The sequence below is a fragment of the Sceloporus undulatus genome, chromosome 7, assembly GCF_019175285.1.
Source record: "Sceloporus undulatus isolate JIND9_A2432 ecotype Alabama chromosome 7, SceUnd_v1.1, whole genome shotgun sequence".
Taxonomy (NCBI): domain Eukaryota; kingdom Metazoa; phylum Chordata; class Lepidosauria; order Squamata; family Phrynosomatidae; genus Sceloporus; species Sceloporus undulatus.
Window position 1 is genome coordinate 22,991,350 of NC_056528.1, and position 27,027 is coordinate 23,018,376.

At 48.3% G+C, this 27,027-nt stretch overlaps 1 protein-coding gene across 5 annotated transcripts in view; it reads left to right on the forward strand.

The window, feature by feature from the left end:
* RALGDS (ral guanine nucleotide dissociation stimulator) overlaps positions 1-27,027 on the forward strand; it is a 64,404-nt gene that overhangs the window by 20,668 nt on the left and 16,709 nt on the right. For all 5 annotated transcript variants that reach the window (XM_042478351.1, XM_042478348.1, XM_042478350.1 and 2 more), the window contains exons 2-8: positions 20,800-20,910; positions 21,713-21,906; positions 23,226-23,300; positions 23,850-24,043; positions 25,361-25,482; positions 25,595-25,810; positions 26,816-26,919. In XM_042478351.1, coding sequence (XP_042334285.1) covers positions 20,800-20,910; positions 21,713-21,906; positions 23,226-23,300; positions 23,850-24,043; positions 25,361-25,482; positions 25,595-25,810; positions 26,816-26,919 — 1,016 coding nt within the window. The remainder of the gene's footprint in view (positions 1-20,799; positions 20,911-21,712; positions 21,907-23,225; positions 23,301-23,849; positions 24,044-25,360; positions 25,483-25,594; positions 25,811-26,815; positions 26,920-27,027) is intronic.

A 27,027-nucleotide genomic window follows, 5' to 3' on the forward strand; every position in this document is an offset into this window, starting at 1 on the left:
GGGGAGCCCAAGCCTCCCTCAGGGACCCTTTCCCCCGAAGACACGAGCCCCGCCTGCCCTCCCTCCCTCCCTCCAGGACTAGGCTTCTGACGGGCTCCTAGGAGGCTCCGTTATTGGGAACAGCGGTCCCTCAGGATGCCCGCCTCCTCCTCCTCCTCCTCCTCCGCAGCAGACGAAGATCAGAGAGAGACAGAGACACGTATTTGGGGGAGTACTTCATATCCCTCTCTCTATATATTTATGCACACATACACATATATATACATATTTGAAGGAGCTCTTCATCTCTCTATATGCATATACACACACACACACATATATATACACATATACATGTATACACACACACACATATATATACATACACATATTTATATAAACACACACACAAACACAACAGATATCCATATGTATATATACATACCTATACACACACAGATAGTAAATATGAATGAAGAACTCCCCCAAATATATCTGGGGGGCCCTCCCTCTCTCTCTCTCTCTCTCTCTCTCTCTCATTTTCCGGTGCTGTCTTTTTGGGGGGTGCTCTTTCTTGGGGCAGCCTTTCTTGCCCCCCTCCCAGACTCTTGCTCTCCTCAGAGGGGCCAAGAGATGCTGGGAAGAAAGCCCCATCTGGTTCCCATTAAAGGGCCTTCCCATCCCAGCTTGAAGGAGCCAGTGTGGGGCTGGCCTTTGATCAGGGACCCTGGGGTGGGAGGCCAGGCCCTTGTTGCCCCCCCTCCTCGAACCCTCCCATTCCAGATATCTGAGGAGGGAGTGATCTGCCAAGGGCCCCTCTTTCCTGGGGCAGGTGTGGGCCAGACAGGACAGCAGTCCTTTTTGGGGGGGAGGGCATTCTTTGCCTTTGGGGTGCATTTGACTGGGCTGGTTCCAGTTGAGCCTCCCTGCCTTTGGAAACCCAAGCTCTTTCTGCCCTGCCATGGGACACAGAGCCATCTGTACACCCAGCATCCCGTTTCCATGGGAAGGCTCCCTCCAGGACAGGAAGGAAGCAGCCCCCTTGCCCCCCACCCGCTTATCTGACAGTTTGCAGTGGCACAGAGACAGGCTGCCCTGGCTGTGGGGCTTCCTTTGCACAGTCACCCTGGCACAGCGTTGACTGGCACCTCCTCCTCTTCTCACCTACGTGTTTACGCTCATTGGCACATTGTGTGGCATTCAGCTCCAACACTTGGCAGCGGAGCAGGTAGAAGAAACCTATCTTGGTCTGTCCTGAACATGCTGTTATCTTGGGGGAATCCTCACACCTGGCTATTTTGGAAGGAAGGAAGGAAGGAAGGAAGGAAGGAAGGAAGGAAGGAAAGAAAGAAAGAAAGAAAGAAGCGCTCCCTTTCTGAGCCCTGGTTAATTTGTTCATTTAAATCCCACTCTCTCTCTTACAAACTGGGACTCAAAGCGGCTCACAGTTTCAAAGAATTAAAAACATACAAAAAGTGAACATTAAAAAAGAGCAAAGCTATTCCAGTATTAATAATAGTAATAATAATAATAATATGATCTATCACATTCTTTTAAACTTTCTGTTTTAAAGGCCTGTCTGGATGAAAAGGTTTAGGCCTGCTGACAGAAGGAGGGCAAAGAGGGGGCCATTCTGGCCCTGGAGAGAAAGTTCCAGAGCCTGGGGGCAGCCACCAAGAAGGCCCTCTCTTGTGTCCCCCACCAGCCATGCTTGTGATGGTGGTGGGACCCCCAGGGCGGTTCATACAGGGAGATAGGGTCTGCCACATAGCCTGGACCCGAGCCATATAGGGCTTTATAGGTCATAACCAGCACTTTGAGTTGTGCCCAGAAACAAACTGGCAGCCAGTGGAGCTGTTTTAACAGGGGCATTGTGTGGTCTCTGTCACCTGCCCCAGACAACAATCTGTCTGCAGCTCTTTGGGCCAGCTGAAGTTTCCAAACACATTTCAAAGGCAACCCCAAGTAAAGTGCATTACAGTAGTCCAAGGAGGGGTGTAACCAAGGCATGTACCACCAAGGCCAGATCCAGCATCTCAAGGAACAGCTGCAACTGGTGCCCAGGCTTTAAATGTGCAAAAGCACTCTTGATCACTGCGGAGACCTGGGCCTCCTAATTCAAAGCTGAGACCAGGAGGACACACAAGATGTAAACCTGTTTTCAACAAGGCATCCCCAACAGATGGTCATCCAGTCTCTGTTTAAAGACCTCCAAGGAGGGAGACTCCACCATCGTCTGAGGAAGTGTGTTCCACTGACGAACAGCCCTTAATGTCAGTAGTTCCTCCTAATGTTGAGGTGGAATCTCTTTTCCTGTAGCTTCATCCATTGTTCTGGGTCCTGTTCTCTGGAGCAGCAGAAAACAAGCTTGCTCCCTCCTCAATATGAGGAGGATTGGATGAGGAGGACTGGATTAAGTTTCAGTTTGTTTGCCCTCACTCAGTCCATTACTGATGACAAACTCTGGTTTAGGACCAGGACAGCATCCTTCAGGTGTTATACACATATTGATGGCACTGCACTCCAAAACTTTAATGTAGATGGTAAATAGCATGTGGAACAAAACAGAACCCATAGAACCCCATGAGCCAACAGGAACAGGAGTCCCCCGGCACAACCACCTGGGTTTGCCATTCCAGGAAGGAACAGAGTCACTGTAAAACAGTACCTCCAAGTCCCAGCCCAGTGAGGTGGCCCAAAAGGAAACCATGGTCGATGGTATCAAAAGCCACTGAGAAGTATAGCAGAACCAAACGAGACACAGTTCCTCTGTCCAGTTTCCTACGTAATTCATTTACCAAGGAGACTAAAGCTGACTTTTTCCCATAGCCAGACCTGAAGCCAGATTGAAATGGATCTTGATAATCCATCTCATCTCAGAAATCTTGGAGCTGGAAGGCCACAATATTATTATTATTATTATTATTATTATTATTTATATCCTGCCTTTCCTTTTCGAGGATCTATGCCTTAATACAGTGATGGTGAACCTTTTAGAGGCCAAGTGCCCAAACTGCAACCCCAAACCCATGTATTTATTGCAAAGTGCCATGTCCCTCTGGCTTTCTAGTAACAAACTCTGTGCTGGGGCGACGGTACATGTGCCCACAGAGAGGGCTTTGAGTGCCACCCCTGGCACGCTTGCCATAGGTTTGCCATCACTGCCCTAATATCTTGCCCCAAAACAGTAAGTCAAACACCAGCTGATCATTATCCATTACAGAGGGATTTCGGGATGATTTTTTCAACATAGCCCTCACAACTGTCTACTTTAGGCAAATTTGAACGCTGCCTTGTTGTAGGGAGGCACTGACTACCCCCTTTGCCCATTCAGCCAGTCCCTCTCTGATCTGCTTGATAAGTCAGGAAGGCAAAGATCTACTTATGCATGTGGTGGCTCTCACTTTTTCAAGGCTCCTGTCTCGCCAGGGACGATTGGGACTGGGACATGCAAATTATTTTTGATGCTCAGCCATAAAGCCCCTGAGAATATGCTGAATTTCTCTCCCTTCTTGGGAATCTGACCAGGAGCCATGGCTGGACCAAAGAAGGCAGGGAATCAAATACTCCCAATGCGTTTCAAGGGGGTTCTTCCACTTGCATTTCATTTTCCCATTTCAAACATTTTAAAACTACAAGCTGGCACCTGTGCCCATGGCAACTTTACGTCCTGCCAGAGTGGTGGATTTGGGTAAGAAAGAGAATGGCACTATATTGCTTCCTCACAAACTCTTCTGTGTTAGCTATTTTAGCATAAGGACAGCACCGTGTCTTTTGCTCCCTGTTGTGTCACTGGACTATTGTAAAAGAAGCCTTTGGAAATATGATTTAACCCTCAGCCAACGCCAACTCAACACAAGGCAAGGATCGCAGCCCCCAGCTGCTGGGCAGAGAGGAAATGCAGACATATTACTCTCACTACCACAGTGGGTATGCCATGAGGCAGAGGAAGGTGTGTGCGAGTGGGGTCTTGGAAAAGTTGCCCCTCACTCCCCTGCAGGTGTGAGTCTCCTGGAAAGCTGCAACTTCTGCTTTCCTGGGAAGAACGATTAAAAGTTCAGACTGTGGTGTAGTGAGGAGTGTGGTGTAGTGACAAGCAAACAGCTTATAACATGTGGGCTAGACAAAGCAACTGTTACATGGATTTGCAGTTGGTTGACCGGCCGAACCCAAAGGGTGTTCAGCAATAGCTCCTCTTCATCCTGGAAAGAAGTGGCCAGTGGGGTGCCACAGGGTTCTTGGCACAGTTTTTGAGGGGAAGAGGGCCAGCGGTGAGGCTGCCCTGGTGACACTTGTAAATTCCTGACAACAGCATCTCTTTTTGCTTTCAAACAGAGCAGTTAAAACAAAGAAGCAGTTATATAAAAACACAATTCTGGTAATGGCAATGTTAAATCACACCAGAATTAAAAACAGTTAAATATACAGCATTGAAAGAAAGGGACACTGTACTCACCCACTGAAAGCACACATCCCTCTGCAGGTAACCTGTTAGTCAGAGACGCTCCCCAGCCCCAGATAAAAGGGGCAACAGGGGAGGCCAACCTGGCGTTCCCTTGGAAGAGAGTCCTACTGCCTGGGAGCATCCACTGAGAAGGACCTGCTCCGTAGATATCACAGAAAGACAGTCTCTCAGAGTTAACCTAAAAGGCTCTGCCTGTCCAGTTTACCCGCATGAAGGAAGGCTTAAGCATATCTAGAAGATTAAGGCGGCCTCTTTTGAAACAAGAGAAGAAGCGGATCTTGGAGGACTGTGGCATTTTTAATCTGGACAGCATGACCACACAAAGGGGGTCTTTAATCTGTGTGATCCAGCTTTGATTAAATGGATACCCTTTGTTAATGCAAATTAAGGCATTCTTTATCTGCAGGGCCACTTGGCTTGCAACAGACCCCCTTAACCAGAGCGGAGTGGTGTGTGGCACTGTAGCATTGTATGGAGTGCAGTGTGGAGTGCCCTGAGGATTTCAGCTATTGTATTTTTGAACACAAGTTTCTAGCCCCAGAAGCTGTAGAGGGGCTTGAAAGTGTGTTGACAAAGCTTGATAAATTCTCAGCAGGTTTCCTAGTAGTCAGAGATGAACTTCAAAATTTTGGCCTCTAGTAAGTCTTTGAACACAGAGCTAGGAAGTGGTTGCAGGTTTTGGTCCCCTCTGGCAAGCAGGAATCTCCTCCAGGTGACCTGCTTCATGTAACTTGCTTTTTTAGGCCCCATACATTTAACACGAACCATTGATGGCAGCTGGACAAATTGATTTGCAAGGGAGCAGAGTGAGTGAGTGAAGCTTGCAGGATTGAGCTTTTCTTGGTGCAGGTGTCTGGTCTTGTTTTGATGTTTATCCCAAGCTGAATTTGATGCAAGATATATTTAATCAAACAATAACTTGTAATAAAAAGTAGCACAGAGGTTTGTTTTCTCATATTTACAATGCCTATGGGGTGTCCAATAAGGAGAAGTTTCATCTTCTTCCTTGGTGATGCTAGTTGGAATGCCAACAATGCCCTGAGGTAGTGTTTATTGGGGAGCTAATTGATTTGCCTCCTGAACACTGCCAAACTGGCAGTCCTCAGGCAGTTGCAATGGTATCCTGAATGTGCAGTTTATTTATTTTACTGCATCCACATTCTCCTTTTTCTCTGGCCAACGTAGATGCCATTCCATCTTGTGGGGCAGGCCAACTTTTGACTATAAGCCAACCAGGCTGCAGGATTAGTGAACTGTGCTTCCTGTATAGAAGGAGGCATGAATTATGCCAGGTGGGGGGCTAGTCCTGGGTGACTGGAAGTTCCTGGCACATCCCCCTGTGGTGGTCCTATAACAGTTCAGGTTAGCCGAAGTCTCTGCCTGCGTTGGACAGCAAGAACCCCTATTTTCTGCCCAAAGAGCACTGTGAGCCTGGGGCAAAGGTAGAAGAGGCCCTGGGGATGGTTTGGACACCTTAGGTGTACTGCAAGACTTAGTGGGGAGGGCTGGCTTCTACAGTCCTTGAGGTTTATCCAATGTTCTTAAAACCTGATGCTTTCCTTCTAAGGGCATTAACTTAGTGAATTGCAGAGGTGAGGGCCCCCTAAATGTTCCTGTGTGAGGCTTGTGCAGTTTGGAAGTGCCTCCACCTTGGGAGGACCCTAGAATTATTCAGAGACTCTATGGAGATTCTCTTCTGAGGGCCCCAATTCTGCTCTGCCTCAAGATGGCCCACCCCTTTCAACGGTGATGGGGCACAGTGCATTGTACAGAAAGGCAGAGGAAGGCCTTTGCCTTGGGCTTTGAGGCAGCTCTGGTTCAAAACTTAGTGGGAGGGGGAAGGACAACACACAGACCCCAGCTGACCCTATGTGGCTGACAGGTGAGCTGTACCTGCTTTGCCCCATGAGTCAGCAAGGGAATGTGGCAGCTCCTCATTTCCCAGGAGGGAGCCTGGCTCTTCCCAAGGAGCTTGGCCTGTGCAATCCTGCCATTGTCTGCAGAGAGCGGGTGCAAATAGCAGCCTCCTGTGTGCTGCTGTGGGGTCTCTCCCTGAACCTAGACTGGCATTCCTGGGAACCTGGAACCTTCCACTGACTCCCTGGGTATCTTTCTAAGTGAGGATTCGTTGGGGAGGGAGAGTCTTCCTTTGACTGGACCAAGGAGTGAAGGAATAAGTAACAGCTCCCCATTACCCCTGTGCATCTTCATCCTCTACAGTGATCTTCCCCTGAGGCATTTTCTCCTGCCCCCCGGGGGGGGGGCAAGGAGGCCTCTTCCCAAAGGGCACCTGCCTCTTGATCATCTTCAGATCTCCCTTATGCCACAGACTTATTAAGAGGTGCTGTCCTGTGGCACTTGGCTTCTGACTCCAGGAACCAAGAGGGATGTAGATGGGTATATTGCTGTTGGCAAACCTGTCACGGGTTTTCTTTGCTCAAAGGCAATTGGCCACCATTGCCTTCCTCTGAAGCAGAGAGAGCATGACTTGCCCATGGTCACCTGGGGGTTTCCATGGCTGAGTGGAGATTCAAATCCTGGTTTCCCAAAGCCCTAGTCCAACTCTCAAACAACACTGACTCTTCAGTTGGGCATGGAGTCAGAAATCAAATTGGAGGCATTCTGGAGCCTCTCCCCCCCCCCCTGTGTGTGTGTGTTGGGAGGTTTGCCTAAAACCAGCAACCCAACTGCCAGCCTGTGCCTCTGGCTGTGCTCCAAGTACCCCTTGGCTGGGCCTGCCCTCCATTTCATCCCTCAACCCATTTCATTCTGGCAAGGCTCAGCCCAGGTCGGTGAGCAACTCATCCTTCCCTGCAAGGTGGTCTTCCTTTGTGTGCACCTCTCTGGGCCCTATGCAACAGGAGCCACATTTGTGGGGCCCAGCTCCCCCCCCCCTCCCTCCTCTGTAGCCACTGGCTCAGCCTGACTGAAAAAGCAAACAAAGACAGGGGAGGGGAGTTACTTTTTTAGCCTGCAGTTTCCAGGATGTGGGCATGCTAGCTGGATTGTTCTGGGAAGAAGGATAAATTTTCCAGAACAAGCTTTTGTTGGTGTTGTTAGCTTTTGGAGTTGGCCTTGACTCATGACAACTTTGTGAATGAGACACTTCCAAGCCCCCTTGCCCTCATATGCTCTGCTCAGGTCTGTAGGCTCAGGCCCATGGCCTCCCTGGTTGAGTCTGTCCATCTGGCTTGCAGTCTTCCTCTCTACAACTGCCTTCCACTTTTCCCAACATTGTTGGCTTTTTTGTGCCTTCTCATGAAGTGGCCAAAGTACAATAACCTCAGTTTCAACATCTTGGCTTCCAGGGAGAGTTTAGGCCTGATCTGGTCAAGGATCCATTTGTTTGTCTTTTCTGGCCATACGTGGTATCCTCAGCACTCCTTTCCTGCACCACCTCTCAAATGATTTGATTTTCTTTCTGTCGTCTTTCTTCACTGTCCAGCTCTCGCATCTGTCCATGGTGATGGAGAATACAATAGTTTGGATGATCCTAACTTTAGTGTTCAGTTTTATATCTTTGCACTTTAGGATCTTGTCTGGTTCTTTCATAGGCATCATTTCCAATCCTAGTCTGATTTCTTGACTGCATTCTTTGTCCTGATCAATGTTTGATCCAAGATATGGGAAATCTTTGACTATTTCTGTTACCTAGTAATACAGAATGAATTCATGTAGCTCTTCTGTGACCACTATTTTTGTTTTCTTAATGTTCAACATTAAGCCTTCCTTGGTACTTTCTTCTTTGACTTTAGTAATTGTCTGAGATCTTTTTTTCCTGGTAGTAGAATGGTGTCATCTGCCTATCTGAGGCTGTTGATGTTTCATCCTCTGATCTTCACTCCTCCTTCCTCTGAGTCTATTTTCTGAGTACTAGTTGAACAAATAGGGTGATAGAATGCAGCCTTGTTTGAACCCTGACTGGGAACCATTCTGTTTCTCAATACTCTGTTCTAACTTAGACGCTTACCTGGGAGTCGAGTCCCTTTTAGTTAAGTGGGACTGGCCTTTGAACCTCAGATGCTGCTGTGACATTTGCAAGATGGAGGATACTTTTGGGCAGAATCACAGCAGGAGCAGACGCACCCCTCCACAAAGGGCGCAGGGTGAGGGTATGTGCACGTGTCCTTGTTTCGAAATAGGAGGCCAAGGTCTTTGCCTGGCCCCTTCTTTCTGCCCTAAGTGACTCTTCTTTCCTCTGAAGCCACAGCTTTGGAAAGAGGCGGAGGCGATGGACAGAATGTGTTGTTTACCAGGCCTTGAGTGCACACAAGAGATTCCTCAGTGGAGGAAACAAAGGAGCCTTGTGTGGGGTTGTGCCCTTGTGTGTCAGCTGGGCTGGGAAGGGGGGGTGAGTAATCCTGCAGGCAGCCGCATCCCCAGCTAGTTTGATAACTGGGTAATGCTCCATGTGCCTGCTGCGTGTGGATGTGTCTCCCTCCTGCTGTGGTTCACTTTGGTGGTCTCTCTTGCCTCCCTCCCCTTTCCGATTCAATTGGAAAGAAGGGGCTGCTTTCCTCCTCCACTGACCTCCGCCAAGAAGCTTCCCCCACATTTCTTTCTCTCTCTTGCTTTGCAGCCCTTGGGGGGAAAAAAGAAAGAAAGAGATCTGAGGAATGGAGGGAAGCCTGTTGCTAAGAAACAGATTTTGGGTGCAGTGCCAGCAGAGTTTGTGTGTGTGTGTGTGGTGCAGGGAGAAATGTGCAGCAGTAGAAAGCTGTGCATTGGAGGGACATGGAGAAGGGGAGTGATGGGGGGACCTGCCAAGAACGGCACATTCTTTTGTATTGCTTTCATTTTTTGCAAAGTGTGTGTGTGTGTGTGTGTGTGTGTGTGTGTGTGTGCATGCGTGTGTTTTCAGGATGAAGGTATTCTCCTGGTCAAGTGGCAAAACAATGCCTTGCTAGAGGAAAGTCCCATCTGAGTTCAATCCCCAGCATCTCTGATTGGGGGTGCATCTGCTCTCTGGACAATCCTACCATTAACATGAGCTTCCTCTGTGGGTTTGCCTCCCAAAATTGAGGTTTGTGAGCCTTTGAGGAGAGAGGTGCAGACAGAGTCAGTTTTCAAACTGACAACCAAAACATTGTCTGGACTGGTCAAGAGTTGGTGGGAAGTCTGCTGTATTCTTGCAGCCAAGTGGGATTCTGCCACCTTTATACAAAATTATACAAATGGGCATCCTCTGAGCCTGGATTTGCTGGTTATTCCAGGAGCTGTAAGGATAGGAGACAGCCCTGACCTGCCCCCCCCCCACACCTGAAGGAATGCCCTGGCTTAGTCAAGAGCCAGAGAGGAAAGAGTTCCTTGAGAATAGCTCAGCCAGAGGTCCCTTTGGCCAGGGCCCTTGTGGCTCTTTGTGGCCATTGCAGAGCACTGGTTAGCCATAACTCAGGCGATGAGTGGTGGTAGGCGACTGTGTTTGGTGCCCCATAACATGGATTTGTAATTGGTTGACTGACCAAACCCAAAGGGTACTCAACAATGGGTCCTTTTCATCCTGGAAAGAAGTGACCATTGGGGTCCCACAGGGTTCTGTCCTGGGCCCAGTGCTATTCAACATCTTTATTAATGACTTGGATGACAGAATTGGGGGCATACTTAATCAAATTTGCAGATGACACCAAACTAGGAGGAATAGCTAATACCCCAGAGGACGGGATCAAAATTCAAAATGACCTTAATAGATTAGAAAACTGGGCCAAAGCTAACAAAATGAAATTCAACACGGAGAAATGTAAGGTACTGCACTTAGGGCGGAAAAATGAAATGCACATATATAGGATGGGTGACACCTGGCTGAATGAGACTACATGTGAAAGGGATCTGGGAGTCCAAGCAGACCACATGTTAAACATGAGTCAACAGTGTGATACGGCAGCTAACAAGGCCAATGTGATGTTAGGCTGCATCAATAGAAGTATAGTGTCTAGATCAAGGGAAGTAATAGTGCCATTCTATTCTGCTCTGTTCAAGCCCCACCTGGAATACTGTGTCCAGTTCTGGGCACCACAATTTAAAAAGGATGTTGAGAAACTGGAGTAAGTCCAAAGAAGGGCCACCAAAATGGTGAAGGGTCTGGAAACCATGCCCTATGAGGAATGACGTAGGGAGCTGGGGATGTTAGCACAGACCTCTTCTTGTTCAAGGGCTGCCTGCCTCTCCACCCCCGGTGCTCTTTTGCCAGTCAGTTTTGTGGGTGAGTGGGAGCCTCCCCACGTATTGGGCTCTTCTTGGATCTCTGGGTTTCTGACCCCAAGATCCATGGAGAGGCCTCCTGACTGGGGCAGAAAGTGGGGAGCCAAGGAGTTCAGGGACAACAGATGGAGGGGGCAGAGGGAGGTGCCACATCCACTGTGGGGGTGAGTTGGAGATGAACAAAGGGGCTCCTCTTCTCCAGACCTCTCCCCTCCAGTTGTCTTTTGCAGACCCCTTTTGCCCTGGCCCCCTCCATGTTCCTCTTCAGTGGAGACGGTTCTTGCATTTATTTTCCTGCTTCAGCTGTTTACTGGGTCACTGTGCTACAGATTGGGGGGGGGCAGACAGAGAGCCTGTGTGTGTGTGTGGTGCTAAGGCTGTTCTTTCTTCCATTGGCTGCTGTCTGGACCATATGGCACTTGTGCCTTTCATTGATGAGGGAGAATTTGGACAGAGGTGACATGGAGGAGGTAGAAGAAGAGGGTGACTGCTCTCCACTGACTTCTCTCTGCTATCCACTTTCTGGCATCAGAGATTTTGCCACCTGGCTGACCCCCCTGCCTGTGATGAGCATGGCAAGAGGGATGGTGTTCCTTCCTGGACTGCCAGGCCACGATGTTGCCTCTCACTAGCTTCTTCATGGAGATGTTTGACCCCTTTGCTCCATCCATCCATGTGCATCTGGCCTGAGGATGAGCAAACAGAGATAACCATCTTCCCCATTTGGATTGGGTTAAAGGCCAGCCAAGCTAGGCCTCTCGTTTCCAGAAGGCTAATGGGAACATGATGCTCCTTGTCTGCAGGACTGCACAGACTGCAGGGAAGGTAGTGGCTATCAGTCAGGGGGCTGTGTGTGTGCACATGCATTTAAAAAAACACCAAGTTTGGGCTAAAAAGTGGCAGGGAGCACACCTTGGGGAAAGAAGAATCATGCTTCCGATAGGGCCACGGGGTTTGGGGGATCTTCTCTTGGGGCACTCACCCTGTGCCAGCCCCCACTGTCCCACCACCAAGATGTTTGTCTAGAGGGGGGTGACTAACTGTGAGGAGGGGGCTCTTGCCCCTCATGTGCAGGATGGCCCCTCTGTGTGAAGGAGCCCGTATCCCAGGGTGTCCTCCTACCCTTGCCCAGCATCTTCTGATATGAGGAGCACAGACTTTCCTGAATGGCCAGGAGCCACCTTCTGCCTGAGGCATGGTAGCTCCCATCATCTCAACTCTGCCAGGAAGATGGAGGTAAATGGGACCCAAAGCTGAGCAATTTTGACACAGCATCTTAGAACTGCCTTTACTTGCGTGGGAAGGTCCAACAAAAACAAATAACCCCAGCACTCCTCTGCCCTTGATCTCTTTGAGGGTTGGCCTGGTCCCCCTTGCTATGTTTTCTCTGTCAGAGTGGATACTCCATGGGGCTATTGTATTTTGTGCCCTTTTGTGAGCTGCCTTGACTGAGAGAAAGATGGGAGGGGTGGACAGACAGATGGATGAAGGACTTGAATGGATGCATGCTGATGGGCCAGGCAGGGATATGCCAAGGTGGAGCTGGCAGGAAGCATCTCTGTGGAAAGGGGCTGGCTTCTTCCCATAGGTGTCTGTGTGCATGCGCACACTATCATCCTTGTGTCCAGCTCTTGTGGGCTTCCTGTTCCTCTTGTGGGCTTCCTCCAAACATCTTGGAGGTGGGACAGTGGGGGCTGGCACAGGCTGGCCTAGAGAGGCCCTTCTTGGCTTGGCCCACCATCTTCGAGGGGAGGGTTGGCACAGGATATCTTTTGCATGCTGAGAGTGGCCTGTGGGATGCCAAGACCTCTGGGTCCAATTTGGGCACAGTGAGGTTCCGGGCCAGAAACCACTGGGCTTCTGCTGGACCACCTCTTTCTGAGGAAGGGAGCAAGGAGTGGTTCCTTCTTGGGAAGAAGGAAGGAAGGAGCAAGTCTTCTCTTTTCAACTCTCTTGTAAACATTTAAAATGAGCCCTTTTGAACCCACATCCTTGCCTTTTGTGTTGCCAAAAGAAGGCCCAGATCCCCTCTACAGTCCATCCCAGTCTCTGCTGCTTTTCTTCAGCTGTGGTTTTACCCGGCCGATCTGTTTCTGCCAGCTGTCCTCCAAGCCACAATCGCACTCTCTGTCTACCAGTCCTCTTGTCTCCACGCATGTGGGTTGGATGGTGCCAGGCATGGCTGTGCCCCTACACAGAGCCCACTGAGAAATGCAGAATGGCTGGCTGGGCCCACAGGGGGTGAGGGGTGGAGGCTGAAATTTTGTTGCTGGCCAGGCAGGCACTTTGAGGCAGGATGGGTGGTGGACATGCACTCTCTCTGTCTCTCGCTCTTGCTCACTGCATGGATTTCATCTTTGGAATCTCATCCCTTCAGGATGGCTGGCCTGAAGTCCAGCAGATGAGTGCTCTTCCCTCCTTCCCCTTCAGATCCCAGCATATCCATCCATTCATCCATCCTCTTTCTCTCTCTCCCTCTCTCATGGGATTTCAGCTTGGAATTAAATGGAGCGCAATTGATGTCTGGCTTAGTCAGCATGTGTGCTCTGGAGGTCACAGACAGGGAAGTCAAGGAACTGGCTTGGCTCTCCTGATGCCATTGGTAGACATTCATGAGCTGGAGATGGGGTCCATCTTGCACATTGTGTAAATCTCTGTCACTGTCTGTGCACACATGCTGAAATTGTGCATCTATGTATATTTATCTGTTACCTGTTTATTTATTTGGGAGCATATTTCTAAACCTACACCCATGTGTGCCTTTCTTTCTTATTCTCTCCCCTTTCCAAGTGTAGAGTGGCAGTTAGAGAAATATACTTCCAGAGTGTGTGCCCGTCTGCATCCAGAATCTGCATCTGGAACCCACCATGATTCCTGCTCATTTGTCACCTATCCTTTCTTTTCCCTTGCATGATGGGGACTCATGATGTGCACTGGTTTGGGGGTGCTGTTGTGGGAATCAAGGGGGGTTGGAGAGCTACAAGAGGCAGTATGCCAGGGAGCCCTCTCTGTGGCACTGCTGTGCCTGTTGGTGAACTAACTGTTTGGAAATGGTGCCATCTTTAACACAGCAAAGGCTCTGGGTTGAGTCCTGTAGCCTCTTCCCCTCCACTTTTTCACATTTTCCAGTCCCTGAAGCCCCTGTTTCTTTCACTTTGCACCAGTGATGGGGTCACTTTCAAAAGCGTTGTTGTGTACCTTCAGGTCATTCCTAACGTATGGCCACCTGAAGGTGACCTTATTGTGGAGGATTCCTTGGCAAGCTTTGTTCAAAAGGGTTTCTCCATTCCCTTCCTCTGAGGCTGAGAGAGTGTAACTCATCCAAGGCTGTCCAGTGGATTTCAGTGGCTGACAAGAGGGGATTTGAAACTTGGTCTCCCAGAGTCCTAGTCCAGCACTCAAACCAAGGCATGACGCTGTCAGATTAGCTGTAAAAGTGTAGAGTGTCTGGATCCCAAGGGAATCACACAGTTTGCCCCCACCTTGTGCTTCAGGGGTTATCTTGAAGTGTGTTATAAATCATACAGGGAAATTGGACACATTGGGAGGGAGGAGGAAGAGGACTATATGGGAGCAGATGCAGGCATTTCTAAAACAGGGTGTGTTCTGGCTGCCTCAAAGCAGCCAATGGGCTGCCCAACCTCTCTCCATCATGCTTCTCTGCAAATTAGCATTTTTAAATAAGGCCTTTTGGATGTGTTCCTTCCTTTGGCTCCCAGACAGGAAGGAAGGAAGGGAGAAAAGCTGAACTGACAGCAGCACCTGTAGTCTTCAAAACAGGAAGGCTGTTTATTTTATAATAGACGTGGCCTGTGTGAGGAGGAAGGTCCATCTGAGAACACTATTGTGCGTGTGTGCCCACAAGTTGCCCGTCGACTTTATGGTGACCCCATGAATTTCATAGGGTTTGGTTAGGTAAGGATCACTCAGAGGTGGTTTTGCCAGTTCCTTCCTTTGAAATACAGCCTACAGCACCTAGTCTTCATTGGCAGTCTCCCAGAGATGACCCTTCTTCACTTTCAAGATTCAACTGGATCTGATCCCTTTAGGGTATTAAGCCCTGTGAGAACAATATTACAGGGGCCAGTAACATAATCCACAGCATCAGAGGTGCATTACTTGCTCTTCTTCCAATGCGATACAAGCCATCCTATGCTAGCAATGCCTCTCTACACTGAACAAGCAGGACAGCCTCTACACAAGAGACAAATGAACACAAACGGTAATACCCCAAAATGAGTTGTAGTACATTTTAACCTTCCTGGTCAATGTGACAATTAAATGTTGTTGTCTTTCAACAAGGAAATGAGGAGACTAGAAAGAGAAACTGCTGGATTGAATTATATTCACAAATTCCAATCCATTAGCAAAGGTATGAACATAGACAATGGTTTCATGGTGCACTACCTATATTAATGCAAGAGCCTTCCCTCTTTCAGTTATAACAAAAGGAATCTTCTCAGAGTTTCGAACCCAGAAAGACTGACTTTCGGTAAGCAGATTTATTGCCTTCACTAGAACCAGCATGATGGAGTGGTTTGAACATTGGACTATGACTCTAGAGACCAGGGTTTGACGCCTGGCTTGGCCATGTAAACCTACTAGGTAACCTTGGGCAAATCACACAATGGCAATGACAAATCCTCTTTGAAGAAACTTGCATAATAGGTTTGCCCTAAAGTCGCCATAAGTCAGAAACGATTTGAAGGCACACAACAACAACAGTCCACACTAGTAGACCACTACAGATCTGAAAGACCCAAAGACATTTTGGGCATGGGACATGATGTACATCTTTCTGAATTCTGTTACATCCTATCCAATCCTGCAGCTGTTTGAATGTGCTTTGTGCTTGAGGCCTTAAAACCACTTAGTACTGCAGCCAAAGAAGTGGGTTTATATCCCTACAGCCTTAAAAATGCTGCCACATTTCCATTTTTTTCTCCCCCTTCTTTGATTCTTTTTATGCTGCAAGAAACTACCACAGCTACTTCTGTGAAAACTACTGCCTCAGAAGTGGCAATGGGATGGGAGTGGCCTGGCTTTGCCTTCCTGGCTGGCAGCTTTTCTTGGCATGGAAGTGCTGTGTTGGGTGGCAGAAGGTGTGTGTCCTGCATGCAACTCCACTGTCTGCCCCAGTGCCTTTTCTGTACCTTCTGCCCAAATTGGTGGCAGCTGGTAACCTGGTTCCTCACCAGGAGCTGATTGTATGCTCACTCTCTTGCTGGTGGCACAGCTTCAGACACAGATGGTCTGCATCCAGGGACCCAAGATGAGGAGCAGAGCCGCACTGCCTACTCTGGGCACCTCTTTCTACAGGAGTGGCTGGCAACCTTTTTGTTGAAATTCAGCAGAATTGGCACCATGTCAGTGGTGGAATGGCAGGAACAGCAGCACACGTGTCTGTAGGCTCTGTGTTGTCATCTTGCCCAGGTGCCCTTAGGAGTACCACATTTCCAAAGTGTCTTTCGGGATTAGACATTGTTTTGTCTTGGGCACTTGGTTATAATGACATTTTTGTTGCCAATGCTTGGTGTGTGGCGGTGTGATTCCTTCTTGCTCTCTAGGCATTTTTACTTTGTTTTCCCTTCACCTGAATCCTAGGCTCAGGAACATGGCTGTTGGTTCAGCAGGGACAGCACTGGATGAAAAGGTCAAAAGCAGGGAATAATGCTAGGCCTGAAGATCAAAAGGGCTCTGGCACCTTGGGCATTACTCTGGACATTCAGACATGGCTGGAAGAAAGAAATGATGTTGTAGCATGACTGGTCTCCTTGTACGTACAGAGCATGAGGTGCTTCTGCCAGCCAGCCTCTTTTTCAACATGCTCCATTTCAGAGGCTGCCCTGGTTTTCCCTAGCAGTTGGGCAGTGCTCTAAGTCTTCTAAGGAAGCAGAATTCTGAAAGGGCTCCCCCCCATCTCCCAGACTTCTCCAAGCCTAGTGATGCACCCCTCTTGTTCATGGATGCATGGGTGGTGCAATTTGGACCCCATCGGGGTCCCGGCTCAGGGAATGAGTTTGCTCTTCCTGTCATCCATGCTTCTGTGATCCCACCCCAGTAAAGAGGATGAAAGCTGTTGACTTCCCTGAGTGCTGGTGATCCAAACAGGTGCTGTCCTGCTCCACATCCCCTCTGTGCCATTCTCATGCAGGAGGTTTCAACCGTGTTCCCTTTCTCTGGCAGTCGGCTTGTCTGGCACGTTGCAGCCGAACTGGGACAATGGCAGCATTTCTGCATCTGTGCCACCAGCTGCCATATCACTGAATGCAAACCAGTCCAGTGCAGTGGGATTCTTCTGTCAAGAAGAGGTGGGAAAGGAAACAATATCCTCTCTTAGTAAACATGCCTTCAGTCACCAGGCAAGGTATGAGACAGTGAAAAGGCACACGCAAGATAGGAGTGTGTATGTGTATGCTGTGACTGCAGGCTTTTACTAGTTTGGTGATCAGCTAAAAGTCCTGCTTTTTAATTTTTTTAATATTGTTAGCTTCTGTCCAGAGAGAAAACATTGGTTGCTGTGAATTAGATGCAGAGGAGGATTTGGAGATGTATTTGATGCTATGTTGAGTCATGCGCTTTTCAGCTTATGTAAGAACTGCTGATAGTAATGGAAGTTTTTGGTCTCTGAACAGAAATTGAGTTGGGCTGGAGGGATTCCGTATTTATAGGAAGGCAAATACTTTAGATATATTTTTAATAAAGGTTGTACATTGCATTGCCCAGGGTACATTAGATACTGGTAAATAATAGTAAATAGTAAAGACAGAATATAAATAAATAGAATAAATAACAATAAGCTGTTTATTTGCTTATTTTGCTCATAGTCTGAAGCAATAAAGCAAAAGCTACAGAAACATGTTTATTTTGATGTGGAGACTTAGGATGTATCTACACTGTAGAATTAATGCAATCTGACACTACTCTTAACTGCCTTGATTATGTACTACAGAATCATAGGAGTTGTAATTTGGTGAGGCACCAGAACTCTCTGACAGACCAGGCTGAATCCCTCACCAAACAACAAATTCTAGGATTCTATAGGATAGAGTCATGGCACTTAAAGTGGTGTCAAACTGCTTTAATTCTGCAGTGTTGTTACACCCTTATATAAACTGTCCTTCAAGAAATTCTCAGGCTGTTACAACTTAAAATGAGGCAAAACAACTTAAAACGTATTGTCCCTGTGGGTTGGACCAGATGGTCTTCCAAGCCTCTTCCACTTCGGTGAGTGTGTTGAAGGACAGGATTGTCTGCAAGAAGGGCCTGTGTCTCCCTCCTACCATGTTTTGTCATCCTTGTTTGTGGCCAGAGGGGAAATGGACTCTACTGGGATTGGCCCACATCACCTGTGGGTTCGAGACAGCCTTATAAGCGTAGAGTTGGTGGATATTGATAGAGCCTATAAAGGTAGTGGTCATTGCTGCACCTTGTGGCGTTGAGTTCCTTCCATTAATCCTCTGGGGGGAAAACTACCCAAAATTCAAAACTCTTCAGTCTCTTGTAAACCAGCCTTCAGTTACCTACTGATTGACCAGATGTGCACAGCGATGTTTTTCTTTCGTATACTGTAATTTGCTTTGCTTTTGCCAGTCATATCTCATGTTGAAGTAATACTTACTTGTTTCACTTCTAGCAAGTTTTGCCAGGCCTGTCCTTGCATCCATGAAAAACAGAACCTTGGAAAAAATACAAAATATTTTGACATTACCATTTAAAATAATGAAAGTGGAGGTTTTGCCGGGAATTTGCACAGAGTGATTGCAGGCAGCTGGCACCCTCCCCTTGAGAAAGAAAGAGCTGCCCCTCAAAGAAAGCTTGCTGAGGGAGGGCTTTGGGCAAGACCTTTATAAGCCACTGTGAGTCCCATATTGGGGGAAAGGCAGGATATAAATAGAGATGGCAGCAGTGGTGGTCCTGGTGTAAATGTGTTTTTTCTACTGCATTTTTCAAGGAATACAGTATTTTCAATTTTAAAATGTTAGTTGAGACATAAGGTCAGATAAACACTGGTGGTTTTTGCTCATCAGATTTCGCCTTGTCTCCAGCAAGTAAAAACAAAAACAAAATACGCACAACCTTTAAAAAAAAATAGAAGTCACAACAAAAGAAAGATAGTAGCAGAGAAAACCAACATTCTTCCAATTAGGTTTTCCAGGTTATGTGAAAAACAACAGTTCCCATCATTTACAAATGGGATAAGTGCCAGAAGGAAGGCAAGAACTTGAGGCCTGGTTGAGCTGAAGATTTCTGAGATTCCTCCAGGCATTCTTAGGCATCCCTAAACTTTTGCTGAAAGCTGGAAGGACTAGAAACTTGATTTTCCATAGGGCACAGAGCTGATTATCTTAGGCAGTACCACTGCTATCTGTGAGAAATGAACCATGGCTGGGAAGATCCACAGTACATCTGTCCTGTTGGTACTGCCTGGAATGTGCAGACTTTCATGAATGGCTCATTGACTGTCATTAAAGATGCTCCAGAAAATTTAGAAGTGTGCACACCTGCTGGCCTGTCCACCTGTCAGTCTTCCCTATGAGAGAGAGATTAATTCTCGGACCCTCCCTGGCAAATCTCCTCTCTCTGTTTGGAGAGGTTCTGCAAGAAACTGGGATGTGGCCCAAATGAGTCTGGCTGCTCTCCAGGAACTGTGCTTGGCTGTTTGCTCAGTGCAGGCAGGGCCTTCCCCTCCACAATGTGTGATGGGTGTGTTGTTTTCTCCCCTCAGAGTGCAGTGGGGGGTGGGATGACCATGGTTAGATAAACAAGGGAGACTAGGAAGGGGGAAAAGGGGCTTGGTGGACCAGTCAGGTTTTCCTCCCCTCCTCCCTCTCTTTCACTCTTTCTCTCTCTCCCTCTGTTGGTGCATGCATGCATACATGTGCACACATGGCTTATAGAGCTCTTGGCTTGGAGCCCATTGGGCAACCTGCCAGAGGCAACTGATGGAATCTGGACTGTGCAGCTGGCTGGCCAATGTTGTGTTGATGATGTTGCTCATAGCTGCTGAAGCCTTTCCTGCAAAGGAAACCATAGAGAGTAGGGAGTCTTTCTGTTCACATATCTTCTCAGAGATCCTCCTGCCACAGTCCACAACGGCCCTGTGTGGTAGGCTATGTCAAGTGCACTCTTGACTGTGACCATGCACTGTGGATCTTCCCAGCCATGGTTCATTTCTCACAGGCAACATGTAGAATCATAGAGTTAGAAGAGACCATCCAAGTGCCATTCAGTCCAACCCACTGCCATACAGGAACTCACAATGAAAGCACTCCCAACAGATTACCATCCAGCCTCTGCTTAAAAGCCTCCAAAGAAGGAGACTCTGCTGCTGAACAGCTCTTACTGTCAGGAAGTTTCTCCTAATGTTTAGGTGGATGCTCTTTTCCTGTAGCTTGCATCCATTGTTCCGTGTCCTATTCTGTGGAGCAGCAGAAAACAAGCTTGCTCCATCCTTATAGAATCGTAGAGTTGGAAGAGATCATCCAGTCCAACCCCCTGCCATGCAGGAACTCTCAATCAAAGCATCCCTGACAGATGGCCATCAAGCCTCTGTTTAAAGACCTCCAGGGAAGGAGACTCCACTACACTCCAAGGAAGTAGTATGTTCCACTGTCAAACAGCCTTTACTGTCAGGAAGTTCCTCCTAATGTTGAGCTGGAATCTCTTTTCCTGTAGCTTGCATCCAGGTCCTGTTCTCTGGAGCAGCAGAAAACAAGCTTGCTCCCTCCTCAATAAGACATCACTTCAAATATTTAAACAGGCTATCAAATCACCCCTTAAGCTTCTCCAGGCTAAACATACCCAGCTCCCCAAGCCTCTCCTCATAAGGTATGGGTTCCAACCCTTCACCATTTTGGTTGCCCCCCTCTGGACATGCTCCAGCTTCTCAATAACCTTTTTGAATTGTGGTGCCCAGAACTGGACACAGGATTCCATGAGTCAACAGTATAATGAGACAGCTAAAAGGCCAGTGTGATTCTAGACTGTATCAATAGAAGTATAGTGTCTAGATCAAGGGAAGTAATAGTGCCACTCTATTCTGCTTTAGTCAGGCTTCAACTGGAATACTTTGAGGTGCCGCTTGTGACAGTCAACAGAGGGAACTGTATGTGTTCACTTTATTTCCCTCCCCGCCCCCAATTTATCTCTACTAGAGCTCCACGCAGGAGATCGGAGAAGAGGTGGAAGAAGGCATCGTCTATAGCATTTCCCTCCGGAAAGTCCAGCTCCATCACACAGCCAACAAGGGCCAGCGATGGCTGGGGGTAAGTGAGGGCAGTGGCATGCTCTGGGTGGGTGGCACACATGGGCCAGAAGCAGAGGTTTGTGGGTGCAAATGCTGCCATGCTGTAAATAATGGGCAGAATCTCATAGCTAGAGATGCTAAAGGAAAAAGATACCCAGCAAGGGTAGGAGCGCTTGAAGGAGTCTTTATTTGTGTGTTTTATTTGCTTTTAAATTCTGTTTGGCTTTTAAATGTATTTATGGTGTTCAACATGGGGACTTTCAATTGTTTTTTTTTTAATTTTTATTGTAAACATTTTAGTTTACTCCTTTTGGAAGCCTCCTCGGGTCCCCTCTTGGGAGAAAGGCAGCATATAAACAAAACCAACAAACAAAAGTTGGATGGATAACTTTTGTGAGTGCTTCATTTGTGGATTCTTGAATGGCAGGGAGTTGAAGTAGCTAGGCTCTGGGGTCTCTTCAGACTCTGATTCTATTATTCTAAAACAAAAAAAGAGCTGGTAGGAAAAGAAATGACCTTAAAAGGAATAAGGTAAGAATGACTATGAAGGTTCCAAAAGGAATTGGACAACAATGATAGTAGAAGGTAAAGTAGGTAGAAGAAGGTAAGAGTAAGTTGTAAGGATAAACATGAAGGGAACAAAGAGAAGGCTGTTAAAGAAAAATGAGAAGAAGGAATTGGAATTAGAAAGATCTGAGGAAAGAGAGTAGAAGAGGAGGTGGAAAGAACTATCTGAAGTTTATTTTGATCCTGTTAGGGGGGTGACTGAAAGAGATCCCCGATTCTCATCCTCTGAGAGGACTGCCTTTATTCCTTTGCAGTTTGAGAATGAATCAGCTTTAAACCTCTATGAGACATGCAAAGTGCGGACTATCAAGGCTGGGACCCTGGAGAAACTGGTGGAGTACCTTGTCTCAGCCTTCAAGGGCAACGATTCCACCTATGTCACCATCTTCCTCTGTACCTACCGCGCCTTTGCCAGCACCAAGCAGGTGCTGGACCTCCTCCTCAACAGGTTAGCCACCCTTTCATCCCCTCTTCTTCAGGACTGGTGGGCAAGAAACTGTTTTTCTCATCTTGATTGCTGCCATGGAAAACAATGGAGGAGCTACTGGTTGGGGATGATGGGAGATGTAATCCAGTAGATCTAGGAGAAATCAGCATGAGTGAAAGCTGCTTGAAGCCTTAACTGGGCGCTCTGGTATGTTGGAATGGTTGCCCTGGCCTGGCTGGATGGAGAAGACAGTTTCTCGGTGAGCCAGAGAAGATTAGATAAAATGGATCTTACTCTGCTGCCCCACTTGACCCTCCAGGAAAGGTTGGGGTCCCTCAGATCAACCCTTGGCTCAGAGAGCTTTGGGTCTTGACAGCGAAGCCTCTTCTGTTTCCTCAGCTCCTCCATAATTTTTACAGTGGAATGTTAATTTACATTTTGTCTGTAATATGGCTGCCCTCACAACGCCATGGTGGTTTTACAACTTTTTTTAAAATGGATTATCCAGTTCTAAAATCCCATGGTTACAGTCAGTATAAAAAGGCACTCAAGCAAAAACTCAATTAACGTTTGTTTTGGCTCCTTGTTCTGCTTGGACTGGGTCAGACTGGAGCACTTATTCCCAAACTATGTGTGACAGAGGACGACATCTGCCACAAGGTGTTTTTTTTTTTTTAAGTCCCTGCCTGCAGAAAGGATTGCTGGGTGCCATCTTTCTACATGATTCCCTGATAGGATCAGTAATTCATTCAGGAATGCATGTGAATTATAGACATAAAGGAGCATTTCTATAGTGTAGTGTTTTGAGCATTGGACTAAGACTTTGGAGACCAGAGTTTGAATCCCACCTCAGCCATGGAAACCCACTGGGTGACCTTAGGCAAGTCACATGCTCTCAGCCTCAGAAGATGGCCATAGCAAACCCCCTCTGAAGAAACTTGCCAAGAAAACTTTGTGATGGATTTGTCCTAGGGTGGCCATAAGTCAGAAGTGACTTGAAGGCATGGTACAATAAAAACATGCCCTACAATGGGTAGGGGATATGTGGCCATCACAGATGATGTTGAACAGCAAGTTCCATCAGGCCTTGCCAGCCATCTATGTTGAGGAATGATTGGAGCTGTGGTCTACCATCATTTTAGAGGTCACCCATTCCCCGTCCCTCTTCTAAAGGCAAACCTTCATGTGGAGGTGGCAGTCAAACATGTTGGACATCTTCCCGATGAACCTGAGACCTTCCTCGCAATGATGCCTGCACCATGTCTGCCATGCTCACTGAATGGTGATACCTCAGAACTACATGGTAAGCAAAATTCATTGGCCTTCTTCCCTCCTTTCAGGTATGGGAAGCTTCACTCCCAGGCTCATGGAGAGCATGCCCGGCGTGCAGTGGACGAGAGGCTGGAGCTGAAAAAGTAGGTACCAGGCACCTGGGCAGAGACATCCAGGGACGGGGACTTGCTTCCCCTTGTTTCTAGCCAAACTGACCCTGTCAGCTTAGCAGCTGTCCTCAGACCATTGCCCACATGTCCGCCTCCTTAGCTGGGTTTCTTGGGAGCTGATGTTACATTTGCACAGGGCATTTCAGAAGACATGGCAAGGTGGGTGTGAATGTTTAGCTCTGCCTCTCTGAGGCTGCAAAAATTATTTTTCTGGACTACAGCTCCCAGCATGGCTAGTGGCTGGGGGACTCTGGGAGTTTTTGTAAGCTTTAAGCATGTGTGCGCGCGCACACACACACACACACAAGTGCTTATACAGTACCAAAGGTTTTGCATAAAGTAGACGTAATGGGGGGCATTTTGCAGTGATAACTATTGACAGGGGGGTGTCCTTGCTAGAAGCTGTTGCACAGCAGCTGGCTGCCCCCCCCCCCCATAGAGTAGCTTTGTTTCCTGTACATGGCTGCTAGCCTGCTTTCTGCAACCCTACTGATCACCCCCTTGCCATTCTCTGCCTCTCAGCACCATCTCATCCATCCTGGGGGCCTGGCTGGATCAGTACTCCGAGGACTTCCGGAAGCCGCCAGATTATACCTGCCTTAAGCAGCTCATCATTTATGTGCGCCTCAACATCCCTGGCTCCGACCTGGAACGCCGAGCACGTATACTCTTCACCCAGTTCCAGCAACAGGAACATGCTGAGGTAGAGGCAGAAGGTGAGTTGGGCCGTCCAGGGGACCCTCCTCCCAAGCCTCTGGATGGACCAGCAAGAGACCTTGATTGTGGTGGCCATTTTGGCATCTGGGGAGAGATGACTCCCCCTGCTCTCGACCTTTTGGTTCTCTCTGTTTTCTCCCCCTGCCCCCTCTTTAAGCAAGAAGGGGGAGTCTGTGCCCCCTGCCAGTGTGCCCCCTGCCAGTGTATGTTGGACTACAGGTCCCATCATCCCTAATCATTTGCCAGATTGGTTGGGGCTGATGGGAACTGAAGTCTGACAACAGCAGTATGGATTCAGGTTCTGATAGTAAAAGTGGGATGGACCTATGGAAAGTGGAGAGTTAACAGGTTGGAGGATATTTTTCAGGAGTGCTCTAGATATAAATAAATAAATATAATAATAGTGGTGGATTCCTGCCTGGCAGGGAGTTTAATCTAGGTGACTCTTATGGTCCCCTCCGACTCAGTTGCAGTTGGAAGAATTGAGTCTCCCCCTCCTCTAGACCTAGCCATACTGGTTCAGGAGTGCTTGCTGACCAAACTCACTGGATGGGAAGAGTCTAATCAAAATAAATGCTGAGATCCTGGGTCAAGGAGATGTACTTTGAAACAGAACTTTGCCTCATCTCCTCTGTCCCCTCCAACCCATTTTGGCCAGTTGTCACACATATCCAACACAGCCATTTACTGGCCAATGGAGAGTCACGAGGGAGCCCCCAGCTGTGTTCATAAAGCTAGATGTATGGGAACAGGTATCTTCCAGGAACTCCTGGCGGGTCTTCCTGGGACCCTGGAGGATGAAGGGATTGCTCTGCATCCAGCTAGAGGGTTACAGCTGGATGTTGCTTGGCTCCTCAAAATGTCTGCTTTGAGGGTTGAGTAAAAGGTGAACAATAAACAGAAATATGACTTGTACTGGTGTAGCCAGATTCCAGCCATGTGCCGCTGCCACAGCCTTCGTCTGGTACCTCTGCCCAGGGAAGTCTGTTCCAGGTGGCAGTGTTCCTGGGGGAATTCTCTTGGCACTGGGCCCTGAGCCTTTCAGCAGGACATAGGGGACTGATCTGGGTGCCTGGTACATGCTCAACATTTTCTGCCACAGCCAGGGCCCACACTGCTCACTGGCCCAGCTGGACTGGCAGGAGCTCCCTGGCTAGCCTTCTCATGTGAGATTCTTGGAAGTAGCACCACCAGCTATGCTGTCCAGGGTCTTGGGTGCATGAGGCATGCTCTCTGCTAGAGGCAGACAGAGCCCCCTAATCCACCCCCTTAGACTTATGTTTCTTCATGGGACACCTTGTTTTGCTCTCTTCCAGTGGTGGACCGGCCCCGCTGCCCACTGCACTTGGAGGAGGAGGATTGCCCGGGGGAGGGCAAGGTGGACTTCCTCAGCTTCTCCCCAGAGATGGCGGCAGAGCAGTTCACGCTGATGGATGCAGTGAGTGCTACCTTCCCATCTCAGAATGCTGCCTGTGTCAGTCCTCCCAACCTGCCCACCTGCCTGACAACTCCTAAGCACTGATCCTTCTCTCTGTGTCTCCCAAATGCAGGAACTCTTCAAGAAAGTGGTGCCTTACCATTGCCTGGGCTGCATCTGGTCACAACGCGACAAGAAGGGCAAGGAACACCTGGCACCCTCCATCAGGGCCACTGTCTCCCAGTTCAATAGTGTCACCAACTGTGTCATCGCAACCTGCCTTGGCAACCGGACACTGAAACCTCTGCAAAGGGCCAGGGTGGTGGAGCGCTGGATTGACGTTGCCCGGGTACGGCCAGAGTGTTTAGGCTCCCTTCCCCACCACAGCCCCTTCCTCTTGGGTGTAAATAACAACCAGAAAATCATTGTGCCATTAAATCTTCCACCCTTTCCTGCAGCGAAGTGGCCTTCTCCAACCAAGGGCCCGCAGGATGGTCTGGACAGCAGCCTTCATTATCCCTAGACATCGGCCAAGATGGTTGGGTTCATATGTAGGTTGTAGCCCAAAACATCTGATAGGCAATAGGTTGAGGAATGCTGACACTGAACTGTCTGTATTCTTTTAGTGATGCTAGGTAAGGGAAAGAGCAGTTTTGAACATCTCCTAGAAAACTAAGAGAGCACAAGTTTGATGTGAAGAGTAACTCCTTGGTTGTAAAGGCTGCCGGGCAGTAGCATGTGGACTCTCCCAGAAAGTTGTGGGCTCTCCTTCATGTGATGTTTTTAAGCGGAAGTGGGTTGGCCATTTCTCAGGGATGCTTCAGTTGTGGACAGTGTGCACTGGCCCAAGGAGGTTGAACTGGATGGCCATTGGGACCCTTCCCAGCTAGGATGAGCCATGGAGATGGGGTGCTCTGGAGTCTCCCTCCTTGATGTGCGGTGAGGATTTGATGTTCAGGAGCATAGCAAAGAGATGTGCTACCAGGTTTGAGCTCCCTGGAACTACCTGATGTGGGGGCTGACTGTCCCCCAGGGATGGACCAGGACCTATAGGTCAAAAGAGCAGCAAAGGGAACATGTGGTTGTGGGGTATATGTGCTGGGGGCTGGAATACTTCTGTGATCTCCTTCTCTTCCTCCTCCTCTTGGCCCACCTATATGGAAATTACAGCTGACATATAGATCCCCGTGTGTACAACTGTTGTGCCAGGAACATGTCAGCAAGTAGATCGTTGGACAAAGTGTCCCAGAGACAGAGGTCTCCCCTGTTGTCTGCAGAAGGCAGTTAGCCATATCTACCTGCCTCTCTCAGCAAGTGCTAAATCCCAGGTCCACTTTTGTGTATATTTCTGCAGGAGTGCCGGATTTTAAAGAATTTCTCTTCTCTCCGAGCCATTCTGTCTGCCCTGCAATGCAACGCCATTCATAGGCTGAAGAAGACGTGGGATGAAGTTTCACGGTGAGTTGGCACTAAAGCTTCCAGCTGTGGGCACACTTCTGCCACACATACCCCCAAGTGGTTTTTGGAAATATGAGGATTAAAAATGTTCCCACCTCCCTGGGTGGG